Below are 13,556 nucleotides of genomic sequence, written 5' to 3'. Positions count from 1 at the left end.
TTCTCAGACAGAGAGTGAAGGCACCTGCCTGAGGCTGTTTGTTGTGGATTGAAGTAGAACAGGTGCATGTGATTAAACCCCCACACTTTAGACTGAAGTACCTTAGGACCCCCACCCCCTATCCTACCTTCCAAATATGGAGAACACAGGTCCATTGAGAACACAGGCCTGTTTCTTTCCCGCAAGTCTCAAGCATGTAGGAGAGAAAGTCTCCGTCCATTCCAGCTGCTTATGATAGCCGAGTGATTGAGTTCACCCCCAGAGCCCAGCACAATGCTCACTCTGTGTACACAGAATGCTTAGACAAGCCCTCCCACCTCTTCTTCCTCTGTTCCACTTTCTATTTGCCCTAGGCCTGAAAACATAATTGTCTTGTTGTTTTATGTCAGTGTTTTATGAATACAAGGATGGTATTACTTTAAAAACCACAGCAACTTGTATCCTCTTTTTTTCTGCTGTCTGGGCAGGCATATTCTGCTATCACTGTGTTCCATCTCCGAGAGAAAGTTCAAAGCACACCAAGGATTCCTGAGGTGCATTCTTTCTCTTCACGCACTCCCCGCTTTAATCTCCTCTTCCTCCCCGTCTCTGTCCATTCAGCTGACAACTCTTCGAGGTTCTGTCCTGGAGGATGCAGTGCCTTCTACCTCTAAGCACGGCACTACCCGAGGGCTGCCCATTAAAGAGGTACTGGAGTACCTTCTCCCTGAGCTGGATTTGTCCTGCCTCAGACTGGCCCTCAACACACCCAAAGTCACAGAGCAGCTGATGAAACTGGATGAACAAGGGGTAGGAAGATAAAAGCATAAATATTGAAATAGAAATATAAAAAAACAAGCAGTCTGATATTGTAAATGTATTAATTCAAGTTTGGTTTAGGAGGAACAAACGTTTTACAGATGTGTCTAATTGCTTGCCTGATTTTGTTTATCTCTACAGAAGGGGAATTATTTGTGTTCTGTGATGTCCTAATGTGAACTTTTAAAGAAATATTGTGTCTCTCATTGTGTGTATGCGTGTATGTCTGTGTTTGCTGATCCCCAGCTGAGTTTTCAGGTAAAGGTTGGGGTGATGTACTGCCGAGCGGGCCAGAGCACCGAGGAGGAGATGTACAACAACGAGACGGCCGGTCCCGCCCTGGAAGAGTTCCTCCAACTGCTGGGGGAGAAGGTTCGCCTCAAGGGCTTCACCAAGTACAGAGCCCAGCTGGACACTAAAAGTAACAATTCCTGAACACATGCATAGATGACACAGTTTGTGCTCTTATTTATTGATGATCCAGGTTATGATGTATCTTTGAAAGCACGTAATTATTGGAGCTAACTCGATGTCTGATTAGATAAGAGATCAAAGGCACAATGTGTATTTTGCTGTCATTGTCTTGACCTTTATTGCCAGTAACAAGTCTGGCTCACATTGTTGGTTTCCCCTTCTTCATATTCCACTATTCTTTATAGGACCTGTACTTTGCTCCTTTATTTTTGCTTTTGGTTAAATATTTCCTCTCATTGAACCTCACTTTCCCTGTCCACCTTTGTCCTCATGACACTTTCACTTAACTTTTTGCATTTGTATCCTTTACTCTTACATGTATCCACTATTACAGTCCTTTATCTCAGTAAAGGATATACTATAACTGGCTTGACTAAAACAAACACAAGTCTGCTGATTGAATTGAGTCGAATATCATTCATGGTTTACAGCCTTGTTGTCCACAAAGAAACTTTCTAGTCTAACTCTTTAAATATGTACTCTGTCCGTTGTTCCCCCTTACAGGATACTTGAGTAAAACAGTTGATTGTTCTCGATATATTGGTTTTGACAGTCTTGTTATCCAGGCTGACATTGATCCACACTTCACTATTGTTTAGTTGTTATGGCTAAAGTGAAATTGCATCCTGTCTTGCACAGAAAACACAAAGCAGACAGAATACACATGGGAGGGAGATGGATGGCAGTTATTGTACAATAGTTCTCAACACTGTATTGCTATTTTCCCTACAGCGGATTCCACAGGCACTCACTCCCTGTACACGACATACAAGGACTATGAGATCATGTTCCATGTGTCGACTCTGCTGCCTTACACGCCCAACAACAAACAACAGGTGAAGATAGAGATCCAAGTCTTTGTGGTTTATCATTAGTTGTATATCAGAAAATGGAAACCTCCTTCGTTTGAAAACAGATGCATCAAAGACAGCTGTTAAGGAAGGGAGTGTATGATTTACAGGAATGCATGATATGACATGTGGCTCAGGTATCAGATTTGTTTCTCGTCCAACTTTCATTTTGAAGAAACGTTCATTGTTTTCAAGTACCATATTTTTGATTGTCTGAATGGAATGCTCCACATGCTTGATATACTCTCAGATTCAAGACCTACACCTCTCTAATAAATACTTATTTTTCTATGACCAGTTGCTGAGGAAGCGCCACATCGGGAACGACATAGTGACCATCGTGTTCCAGGAGCCTGGTTCTCACCCCTTCACGCCCAAGGCCGTTCGCTCTCACTTTCAACATGTCTTCATCATTGTAAGGGTGCACGACCCCTGCTCTGACAACACATGCTACAGGTGGGTCTTTGTATTTGACCAGGAGAGATCATACAGCAGATATAGTGGAGCTTGTCTGAAGGAGCAACACAATGAGCTCGTAGGTGTACAGTAAATGTGTAAGAGACACAATGGATTTTTTTTTTTTTTTTTTTTTTTTTACTTCTGCACATGTATACATGCTATGTGGTTTGTGTTTGTCAAAGGACGGAAGGAAGGAAAAGAAAAAGTAGTTTTGGTATGTGCAGCATGTGTGCCGAACAAAACCCCATCCTGGATAAATACAGGTTTCAAAAAATCTAACAGCTTACCAAAGACTTGGAAAGGTTTCCAGTTTATAGCTTCAGAATTTGTGAGACTGACATTGAGGTTAAGGTTAGACCACCAGCTATGAATATATATGACAGTATATGACCGTTTCTTGAGACTAAGGAAACTCATTACAATTTTAAGTAGGCCAGACTGACCAAACCTGCCATCAATGTTGAAAAATAAATCTAGTTTTAACTTTCCATCTCAGTGCAGAATTGGACCCTTTTTACAGTACCCTGAAAGCTCCACACCACTCAGAGTGCTATCAGCAGTGTTGTTGTAGCTAGCATTAAGACAAAAAAAAGCATTGACTGGAAGGCATGGGTCACATTAAAACATAAAAGCCTTTGCGTGACCATTGTCCCGTCTTTCTGGACTGTATATGTCCGTGTCAACTGTATGTGTGCATAAGTATAAATTAGTTTGATTATGGTCACATAGAAGAGATTGGTGCTGCAGTAGTTGTCTATCTGATCGGAGCTCTCCTCTTCTCCTCCACTGGCTGATTCTTGGCCCTGTGATGATCAGATTGCAACTCTGTGGCGCTCACACTAACACATCACTACCCCACCACACACACACACACACACACACTCTCTCTGTGCTCTGCATACACACATATCATGCACACATAGTTGCTCCCTCTTACTCTATTCCTCCCTATTCTCCTTATACCTCTTTCTCATGCTCACTTGCACACACACATGCACACACTTCCCCTCGCACACTAATTCACTCAAAGGCGCACCATTTGCACACTCATATAATACAAGTATCCCCCTTCTCCTCCTCCCCCTCTCCCTGCCTGCCACTTTGCCTTTGGGCAGCATGAGCCAGAGTGGTCTGAAGGAGTTAGCGCCATGCACATGAAGTACTCTCTTCACCCAGACATGCATGTGAGTGGGAAGGATTGTTGAGAGCAGAGTCCCTCAGAGCTCACAGAGTCTACCTCAGGAGCGGACGGGTCAAGCTAGCCTTCTGTCTCTCAGTTCACAACCGCGTCAAATTTGGGCTAATTTATTTTGAGCTCTTTTCCGCTCTCTACCAAGTTTCTTTGACCAGCTACTCCATTGCATCTACTAGTGGACACCTTCATTCCGCCTGCTTTTGCCTAAAGGGGGCATCTTTTTGTTTATACTCCAGGATTTTTTTTTGAAGGACAAAAGAAAAGGGTGAAATGCTGGTTATCCTGGTTTGCCTTATGGATGAAATGGAGAAGCATGGGACACAGAATCCTTGAGGACAAATCTAGCTACCCCACCCAAAGCAACTCACACTCCCAGCCTTTGGCTTTTACTCATATTCTCTGGATCTAGGCACCATATGTTAAGACTTCACTCCTGACTGTTACAAGTCTTTCCATGGATGCCTTTCCCTGATCGTGCGGAAAATAAGTCTGGGTCCGGACAAAAGCTACAAGGATTTGCAACAACATACTTGAGCGTTGGATTGTAGCTGCAGAAAATGACTGAGTAAGCAACGGTCCAGCAAATCATTTTCTCGCCTTGCGTTCATTGCAACAAAGATTCAGGATATTTTGCAGTCAAAATTTTGAGAAGCATGGTTGCTTTTTATTAAAGCCAGGAGGTAAGTTATAGGTGTTTGTGTAGATGTTTGTATTTTGTGGTGTCTTGATTTTGTTGAAACCATGCAGAGCCGTTAATGCAGTGATTTGACCATTTACTGGATTCCAAGCTCTGTGGATTTCAGCTGATCTCTAGTCAAACATTAAAAACATGAACACACATTAATCACACATACACTCATGTGAATGTTTACATGGATACATACAAGCTTGAAACTTGATTTAATACAAAGAGATGATTGTTCGATATGATTTTTGTCATCACAGCATGGGACTGTGTCTTTATATGTTTGCGTAAGACCTTGTTATACAGGCTTTTACTTTACTTCTCTGATCTCTATTAATAAAGTGTATGTTTTGTTTTGTTGAGTCATCTAGTTATTAATAGCCTGTTGTTGCCTGCTGCTGAGATTTGGATAATGCTCAGGTCATATTGAGCCAGACCGGAGCATTAGAGTAGTAAGTGGCCCGGGCCAGCGGGATGCTAATCTGCTGCTTTCAACCGCTGCCTCAAAGTCACACGAGGCCAGCAAGGCAGATTGCATAACTAGATCTTTGTTTAGGAAATGTAGGCTGTTTTGTGCTTGCTAGCTGTAGCCGCAGCGCCGCTTCTCTATACCATGATGTAGCAGAGAGTGGCAGAGTGTGAGCACTGGGAGCTGGCTTGTCAACTATGATTGGATGTATAGTATTTATATGCTGTGTGTAGTCAGGCATGGTTTGCAACATCTCTGCTACAGGCAATGGCTTTATTATCTGTTTAATGGACTGGATGGAGACTTGTCAGGACTGTCACATCAGCTTAGTCAAGGCCACGTCTCGGTTTTCATGTACTCATGAGGCTTTTACTGTAAATGCTAGTGACTGTATGTATATGTATATAGATATATTTATTTATTTATAGCCTCAATATAACCTCCATACTTTGCAGTAGGAATGATGTAGCCACAGTGGATATAAACATGCTATCAGCTGCTCAGACAATCCAAATGTCTTTCCCCCACTGGTAAAACAATCCCAATATGTTTAAATTAATTAGATTTTTTTTTTTTTCCTACAGTGAGCTAAGTTTTTTTGCACAACAGGTATGACACAGCATTACCTACACCTGTTGACTAATTTATAGTAATCCAACTCCAAGACAGCCATTGTGTGCAAATGGAATAGGAGCAGTAGAGGGTAACAAGAGGAGAGCCTTGCCCGTAGGAATTCTAACGCCCTCCTTTATATTCACAAGTGAAATAGGTCAAAGGCAACAAAGCCTCAGGGGAAACTATGTAAAGACGTCTCTACTATTCTTTTTTTAAGAGACCATGTGCTGTTTGTCCTTGCAACATACATCATCACACCAAATTTTCCTGGTTATAGGCAAATAACCATTATGGTAACAAGTTTTTTTGTTTCATTGTTTATATTTTGTCACTCTTCAGGTCTATACACATAATCTTGTTTGCATTTCATTATGTTTCATTTGATTTTTTTATTTGTTTTTGCATAATATACACATCTCACACTGTATTAAATCTACCCTCTATGTTATGGATACTGGTGTTTTTGTTTAGTGTATATTTTTTGCAAGTATGTTTAATTTATATGGTTTTATGACAATAAAGCTGCAAATGCATATTTACAATTGGTTTATAGGTATGAATTTTGATGTATTCACATACTGAAGCAGTGACCTCAAACCCTCCCTTCTTTTGTTCCTCTGCAGTGTGGCTGTCACCCGTTCACAGGACGTCCCCTCCTTCGGCCCCCCAATCCCCAAGGGCGTGACCTTCCCCAAGTCCACTGTCTTCAGGGACTTCCTGTTGGCCAAAGTCATCAATGCCGAGAACGCAGCCCACAAGTCAGATAAGTTTGGCGCCATGGCAACACGCACACGGCAGGAGTACCTGAGGGACTTGGCAGAACGTCATGTGACCAATACTCCAGTAGAGCCTACTGGGAAGTTCCCCTTCATCTCTCTGGCCCACAAGCGACGAGAGAAGGTGCGTCCGTACAGTGGGGCGGAGCTCCGCAGCCTGGGGGCGGTAACCTGGCAGGTTCACGCTGAAGACCAAGTAGCCGGCGCTGAACGCGAATGCCTATTGGCCATTTCAAATGACTTCATCATCCTACTGGATCAGGAAGCCAAAGCAGTCGTGTTTAACTGCGCCACACGTGACGTGATTGGTTGGTCATCTGGAAGCCCTGCCTCCATGAAGATCTACTATGAGCGTGGCGAGAGCGTGTCGCTGCGCTCCATCAATAACAACACAGAAGACTTTGGAGAGGTTGTCAAAAGACTGGAGGTCAGTGGGGCACTGCTGCTGTCTATGACAGTACCTCTCATTAGCACACACACATCTGTTGCAGCTGTCAGAAGTCACACTGAGCTAAACACCCCATCTTTGACAAACAGCTTGTAATGAACATGCACATAAATCCTTGTAACTCTGAATATGGTAAATGTATTACTACTTTAATCATTATATTTATATTTTAGGCCGTTATCTGGAACTATTCAGAATCAGAAACAGGTTACAATGACTAAAACAGGATAGTTATAAAAATATACATTTCTAAATCAAGCAACTAGTTTCAACGAGAGCAAAGATCAGGGCCTTTTGAAATCTCCGTGAAACCACTAATTAAACAGATGTGTAGACAAAAAGTGCTTAGTGAAGTTTGTCGGTGACTTTCAGTCCCATGATTGACAGTGTGATGACACGCAATGCCCAGTGTCCACTTCCTTGACTAAAGCAGTATGAAAAAATAAGAACTAAGTGTTGTTGATGTTATTATAGCAACACATGGGCGTAGCCTCAAATTATATGGCCACCAAAAAGCCACAGCTGTTGTGTTGTAACTATGATTATAAGCAATGTGAAGCATAATGCATAGTAATTTGGTGATATGATATCATTACTGAGGTTTTCAAAGTGGTGTAGGTAAGGCAGTGCTTTTTGGTGGGGTATTTAGATCATTCCTTAGACTGAACAGTTTTAGTTGATGGTAAACAAAGTCAAGAATTACTGTTGCCTGCTAGCAGTACTTGCACATGCCATGGCTTTTGTTGTGGGCATCATGACTCAGCCTCTGTTGTGATTCGCTCCCAGGCTGCACAAGCCAGTATTTACTTCTCTGTTAATCAGTCACAGGTAGAGGAGGAGCTAGACAGGGTGTCCAATGGTAGTCGGTTATAAGGGGATTGTACCAAATAATTCACTTTCATAATTAAATGAAAGTGTTTTGTATTCATAGATTGTGATGGATAGACATGTCTCAGCTTGTGAGGGATTAGTGCTAGTGTCAGATGAGCTGTTGTTGTGTGGGAGATGGTTCATCATTTTACCAGCAAAAGACTGAAAGGTTGTAAGAAAAGTTTTATGCATTGTGCTTCTCTTCCACTCCTCTTTGCTGTGCTTCCACGTGCCCACTCCTTTACTCTATCTGTTCTGTAGCTCTTGACCAAGGGCAGTCAGACCACAGAGATGACCCTGCGTCGTAATGCCCTGGGCCAGCTGGGCTTCCATGTCAACTTTGAGGGCATCGTAGCAGAGGTGGAGCCCTACGGGTACGCCTGGCAGGCTGGGCTCAGGCAAGGTAGCAGATTGGTGGAGATTTGCAAGGTTGCGGTGGCCTCACTGTCCCACGAGCAGATGATCGACCTGCTCCGAACCTCCGTCACCGTCAAGGTGGTCATCATTCCTCCACACGAAGACTCCACACCACGCAGGTAGAGTGGACATAGAAAGATCTGTAGATGCAAGCGACTGCAGTTGATACAGTCGAGGCTGTCAGTGTAGTATTCTGATTGTGAATGCTTCATATGCCAACAGAGGCTGCTCTGAAATCTACCACATGCCACTTGTGGACTACAAGAACCACAAGGAGGGCATGCCCTATGAGTTAAAGTTCCCCTTCCGCCCGACCAACAACAACAAGTGGCCACGAACATCTTCCAGCCCTCAAACACGCACTGCTGGCTCAGGGGGAACACTCATCAAGGCCCCTCCGTCAGACTTCAGTGAGCGTAACTCTGCTGCTATTCCCCGCAGTGTGTCCAGTGATGGTCGACCGGTCAATCCCAAAAGGTCACAAAATACCTAAAATGCTTTTATGAAATTTGAAGACACACTGAACTCATACCCGTCTGATTGCTGCATGTCTTTAATGACATCCTTATGTGTCCTCACAGATATTCCCCAGGGAACGACAACTACGCTCTTGCCTGCTCTATCGTGATGGGTCGCACACTGCACAACACAAACTCCCCCTCCAGCCTCTCCTACTCTGACACCATGGGCTCCAGCCATTGGAGGCAGAAGTCTATGCCTGATGGGTAGGTTCTTCTGCCCCTCACTCCTGGTTTCACAGACTAACGAATCAAAATTTGCAACATTAACCCTCGTTGTCTCTCTTCCAGGTTTAATAACAACAACTGCCAGTCTCCTGTGTCATCTGTGCGGCATGTGGCAGGTGACGGGGTCAAAGTGTGCTCTAGCGCTGGTGCTGCTTGGACCCGGACTGGGGAGGGTGAGGCAGCCAGCAGACTGGGGGACAAAACCAGTGCAGGTAAGAGAAGCTTCAAAACTTTGGTCTCAGTATTAGCAGTAGCATTGAATAAAACATTACTTTTACTGTGCTAACACTTACATAGAGACCTCATTACCCATATGTCTTTGCTTTCTACAGATACTTCAGTTTCTAAGGCGGTGATTCCTCGACTCCAGCCAGCAGAGCAAAGCGGACACATGTCTCCCAACAAGAGCACTAAGGTGAGCCAGAATCAACAAACATGTAATTTCCTTGTTCCTATTTAATGGCAGATTACAAGTTGATAACTGTGGTAACCAAAGAGCTGCTGTTTATTTGCTGGTAATGTGCTTTGGAGTAGAAACTACAATATGTTTATACCAGTCTGTCCTAAAAACAGTTATTTAAATGTTTCTAACATCTAAAATACTACAGTGGCATGAGCAGCTGCTTGCAATATCATTGTGGGTTCTCCAAGTCACTCTATGAACTGTAAAAAACTTGCAGAACAAAAATGGTTTTAAATTTGAAAATTATAATTTGACTTTTTCTCTCTGAACAGGCGGACGCTCCATATTCATCCAGCCAGTCGAGTAGCAACACGCTCTCAAGCAACGCCTCCAGCTCCACCCACAGCGACGAGAAGTGGTATGAGGTCGGTTCCCGTTCAGGGGTGCGGAGTGATCTGGAGCTCAATGGCTATCTACAGGGGACCTCCACTGACAGTGGCATCGACGCCACCTCTTTCACTGCAACCCAAAGCAGCACAGCTTCTTCAACTGGTGCCTTCAGGGCCAAGGAAAAAATTCAATGGCAGGATGAGCCAGCAGGCAACCAGAGAGCCACCGACATGTCACCTCCGACACCAGACTCTCTTGTCGCTATTGGAGGCAGTGAGAACCAGGCGACGAGCCCGTCAGCCTTTCCTCCTGACAGTGGTTCCTACAGCCTGAGTGATGCTGCCTCCCACTCCAGGTGTGCTGCTGTTATATTAGAGTCAGCTGTGCAGGCAGCTCAGGAATTTGTGCCCTTGCATCAATGTTTCATTAAACAGACAGTGATTCATTGTAGTCCAGATATATTCTGTACCGTCCCCGATGGAAAAGTCCAAAGCTCTGCGGTTTGGCATTAACAAAGGGAAAGGGGAAGAATGAAATAACTGTGTGTGTGTGTGTGTGTGTGTGTGTGTGTGTGTGTGTGTGTGTGTGTGTATGGTTTTGAATTTGTATGTATCTCAGTCTCCCGGTATCCATGATAGAAAGGAAGTGCTTGATGTTGCTAGAAATGCAGACTGTGAGCTCAGCACTGTTCCCCCCTCTTCTAAATCCCACTTCCTTTGAATCAACTAAAGCTTTTCTCCCTCTCTTCTTCACTCAGCCAGAAATAACTCAGCTCCACCAGACCTGTACATAGGCAGCTTTGTTTCATAGTATGTGCACGCACATATGCGCTTGCACTCAGACACAAAACTTGCTGTTTGAAATTTCAACTTTTGTGTCAAACTATGGAGAATTGTTTTTTGAAGTTGCGGCAAATTAAGTGCAAGGACTCGGTGTCCTATTTCTTTTTTATGAATTCATCAGTCAGTCGCATCTATAGCAGTAGAAGGAGGTTTAGTGATGGAATAGTTAAACTAGTGTTTTTAAGATGTTTTTGTGTGTTAATGAATGCAAACAGTCTTAATATAATATTTTGCTGCTATTTTACTGCTACAATATTTTGACAGTGAAGCAAGAAGAAAAGTGAAGTCACATTCAAGTGATCATTGCTTCATTAATTAAAGGCCAAAATAAGATCAAACAACAACGCTATAATGTGTATCTCTGTTTTTGTGTAATTATATAAATATCAATATCAGTAACTCATCTTTATTAATGCCTGTCTCTCACCTCCCTCCCTTTCCCCTGTTCGTCTCTAGCACACTGAGTTCTGGCCACTCAGGGAGTCCGATGGGCCAGGGCTGCAGTCCCATGTCCCCCCAGGACGAGTCGGCCCCCTCACACACATCCCAGAACTCCCCGGGGCCCAAGAGCTTCTACCCTCGGCAGGGGGCGACTTCTAAGTACCTGATTGGCTGGAGGAAACCCGGGGGAACTGTCAACTCTGTGGACTTTGGCAGCACTCGCAAGTAAGACAAGAACAGTTTTTACAAAGCATCTGTGAATGTTTAAAACTCTGCCCTATGCATGTTGTGATAAGTTTATCATTCGGTGTAGAAATGCGTCCTGCTGTCAGTGGTGTTGATGTTTGAGATGTCGGTAGGGAATAATTTGTCCCTGAGACTGCTCTTCTAATTGTAATGCTTTTTTTTTAAAATTTGGTCAACACTGCCACCATGTGGTGTAGCTGGGAAGCTTTTTTGACATCATGTTTTGGTTCCCAGGATTGACTTTACATACTTTCCCTTTTTCATTCATTCAAGGTAGCAGCTGCTTATGTCTTACCGTTTGATATAAAGGGTGATCGTATAATTTGTGGTTGATGACAACTGCTGTTTTCACACTGTGCAGCTGCTCAGCAAACCACAGTTTTCCCTGGTGAATCAGTTGGGTGGTTAAGTACATTCCTCAGGGCACATCAACACCACATTGGGTTTACAGCATCTTATCATTCACAGATTTTTCCATCCAGTCTGGGAATTTGAACCGGTGACCTCTAATCACAGGCATGCTTTCTTGAATTCTCAGTCACCACCTCCATTACAGTTGCTTCCTGATTTTCTATTAAATGTGTTTTATTTGGATTTAAGAGGCTTTTATCTGAGTTGGGTTTTGCTTTTATCTCCAGACGGCATCAGAGTGATGGCTTACTGGGCGGTCAGCCGCAGCTCAGGGCCAATCTCCGGGGCTCCCAATCACCCCAGAGGCACACTGCCAAGTCCAGCCTGGAAGAAGACTTGAAGAAACTCATCACACTTGACAGCCCTCCACCCACTACAAGTGAAGAGAAGGTATTCACAAAGACAATGGCTCAATTGTCAATATTGATGTTAGTAAAGGTCTATAATGCAGGTAAAACAAATCTTTTTGCATACATTCTATTTCTCTCTGAAGCCATTGTTTCCGGGCCCACCACCCAGTCGTCGCTCCCTCCAGAGAACACTGTCAGATGAGAGTATTTACAGCGGGCAGAGGGAGCCGTCCTCCAATGGGCAGCGCAACACACCCACTGACCTTCTGTTCAGCTGCTCCACCATGCCACGCTCACCCACCGCTCGCCATGCAGCCAGCCGACGAGCATCACACAAATCCCTCGGTAAATCTTCAGTGTTTATAGTCAACCATAAAAGAGATGGAAGTGTAATGCATGTTGTACTTTGTGTAGTAAAGCGTAATGAAATGGGATGATTTGATTTATAGCACAGTATATCTTTATGTAATGAAATGAAAAGCTCAAAATGTTACGTATAATTTTAGTTTACATGTGTTATGTGCCGTCACTGTTGGCTGCATTTCTCTCATCTTCTGTCACGGGGGAGTAGATACAAATGCTGTCCAGTGGGTTTACTTTGCAATTTCTCTTTCCCAGGAGACCTGTCAGCCCCGGAGAGCTCAGAGCTAGAACAGGAGAGGAAGAGGCAGCAGCTGCAGGATCCTGTCCTCATGCCCCTGCCTGACTCCGGGGCAGATGGCCCGCTGGACTGGGCCCACCTGGTAGATGCTGCCAAGGCCTTTGAGGGTAGGCACACATCGTGTTTTCATTTCCTCCTCAAAATCATTGGAAGTAAAGGTTAATTACTGATATTACTTTTCAGGGGAACTGCCATATTTATTATCACCAGAAGAGTGCGCTGTTATTCTGTGTTTGTTTTCTCTCAACTGAAGGCTGAAGCTCTAATAGTAGATCTTTAAATTGTTTTTAATTCAGAGCAGAGGCTGGTCTTCCTAGCCGCCCAGGAGGAGAGCTCCATGGCTGAGAGCTCAGCAGCCACCAGCCCCCAGCAGGCTGAGCCTCAGGCAGCCCCAATGAGACAGCCCTCGCCTGGGTAAGAGGCCTCAGGTCATGGCCTGGGACCAGTGTTTGCTTTAATCCACTCGTGTCCAGAACTGTGCCACAGAAGACCCTGCAGAATTTATTCCAATGAAACACTACTGCAGCTGATAACACTAATTAGTCCTCTACTCTGGTTGACTGCACACTAATCCGCAGCATCGACAGCTTTAATGTTTGATTGTGATGAAAAGGAATATTGGCCATAAGCTCAGTTTTGACCACTACTTTAAGTGCTAGTCTTTCCCAGCTAATGAAATGGTTATCATTTTTCACAGAGAGATTCCAGCCTGTTTGATGGGGAAGGTCAGCCAGCTAGAGTCCATGGTGAAGGCGCTACAGGAGGACCTGAAGAAAGTGAGTTATGGTTCAATTAGACTGAGAACTCTGCTCTTCTTTTGCTGAGGTGCACAGCATTTGTAAAACATCTACAGCAGTTGAAGGAGCAATGAACATAAAATACAATGGATCTGAAATTTAAAAAAAAAAAAAAAAGCAGTGCTGATGCTTGATTTGTGTGTAATCGATGGCCATGACCCAGTTTCCCTTTGGCAGCTTCCACAGCAAATGGAATACAATCCAAAATGTCA

At 43.9% G+C, this 13,556-nt stretch overlaps 1 protein-coding gene across 2 annotated transcripts in view; it reads left to right on the top strand.

Annotated features, from left to right (window-relative positions):
• The window catches only part of LOC137199348 (signal-induced proliferation-associated 1-like protein 1), a 36,702-nt gene that overhangs the window by 20,592 nt on the left and 2,554 nt on the right, over positions 1-13,556 (top strand). For both annotated transcript variants that reach the window (XM_067613581.1, XM_067613580.1), the window contains 17 exons: positions 601-789; positions 1,045-1,219; positions 2,005-2,108; positions 2,422-2,579; positions 6,170-6,749; positions 7,902-8,176; positions 8,280-8,534; positions 8,639-8,782; positions 8,867-9,015; positions 9,136-9,218; positions 9,539-9,951; positions 10,895-11,104; positions 11,764-11,926; positions 12,030-12,231; positions 12,505-12,654; positions 12,844-12,961; positions 13,245-13,323. In XM_067613581.1, coding sequence (XP_067469682.1) covers positions 601-789; positions 1,045-1,219; positions 2,005-2,108; positions 2,422-2,579; positions 6,170-6,749; positions 7,902-8,176; positions 8,280-8,534; positions 8,639-8,782; positions 8,867-9,015; positions 9,136-9,218; positions 9,539-9,951; positions 10,895-11,104; positions 11,764-11,926; positions 12,030-12,231; positions 12,505-12,654; positions 12,844-12,961; positions 13,245-13,323 — 3,447 coding nt within the window. The remainder of the gene's footprint in view (positions 1-600; positions 790-1,044; positions 1,220-2,004; positions 2,109-2,421; positions 2,580-6,169; positions 6,750-7,901; positions 8,177-8,279; positions 8,535-8,638; positions 8,783-8,866; positions 9,016-9,135; positions 9,219-9,538; positions 9,952-10,894; positions 11,105-11,763; positions 11,927-12,029; positions 12,232-12,504; positions 12,655-12,843; positions 12,962-13,244; positions 13,324-13,556) is intronic.

This window comes from Thunnus thynnus, chromosome 16 (genome assembly GCF_963924715.1).
Source record: "Thunnus thynnus chromosome 16, fThuThy2.1, whole genome shotgun sequence".
Lineage (NCBI taxonomy): Eukaryota > Metazoa > Chordata > Actinopteri > Scombriformes > Scombridae > Thunnus > Thunnus thynnus.
The sequence above is the reverse complement of the archived record's forward strand: the minus strand, read 5'-3'. Positions and strand labels throughout refer to the sequence as shown.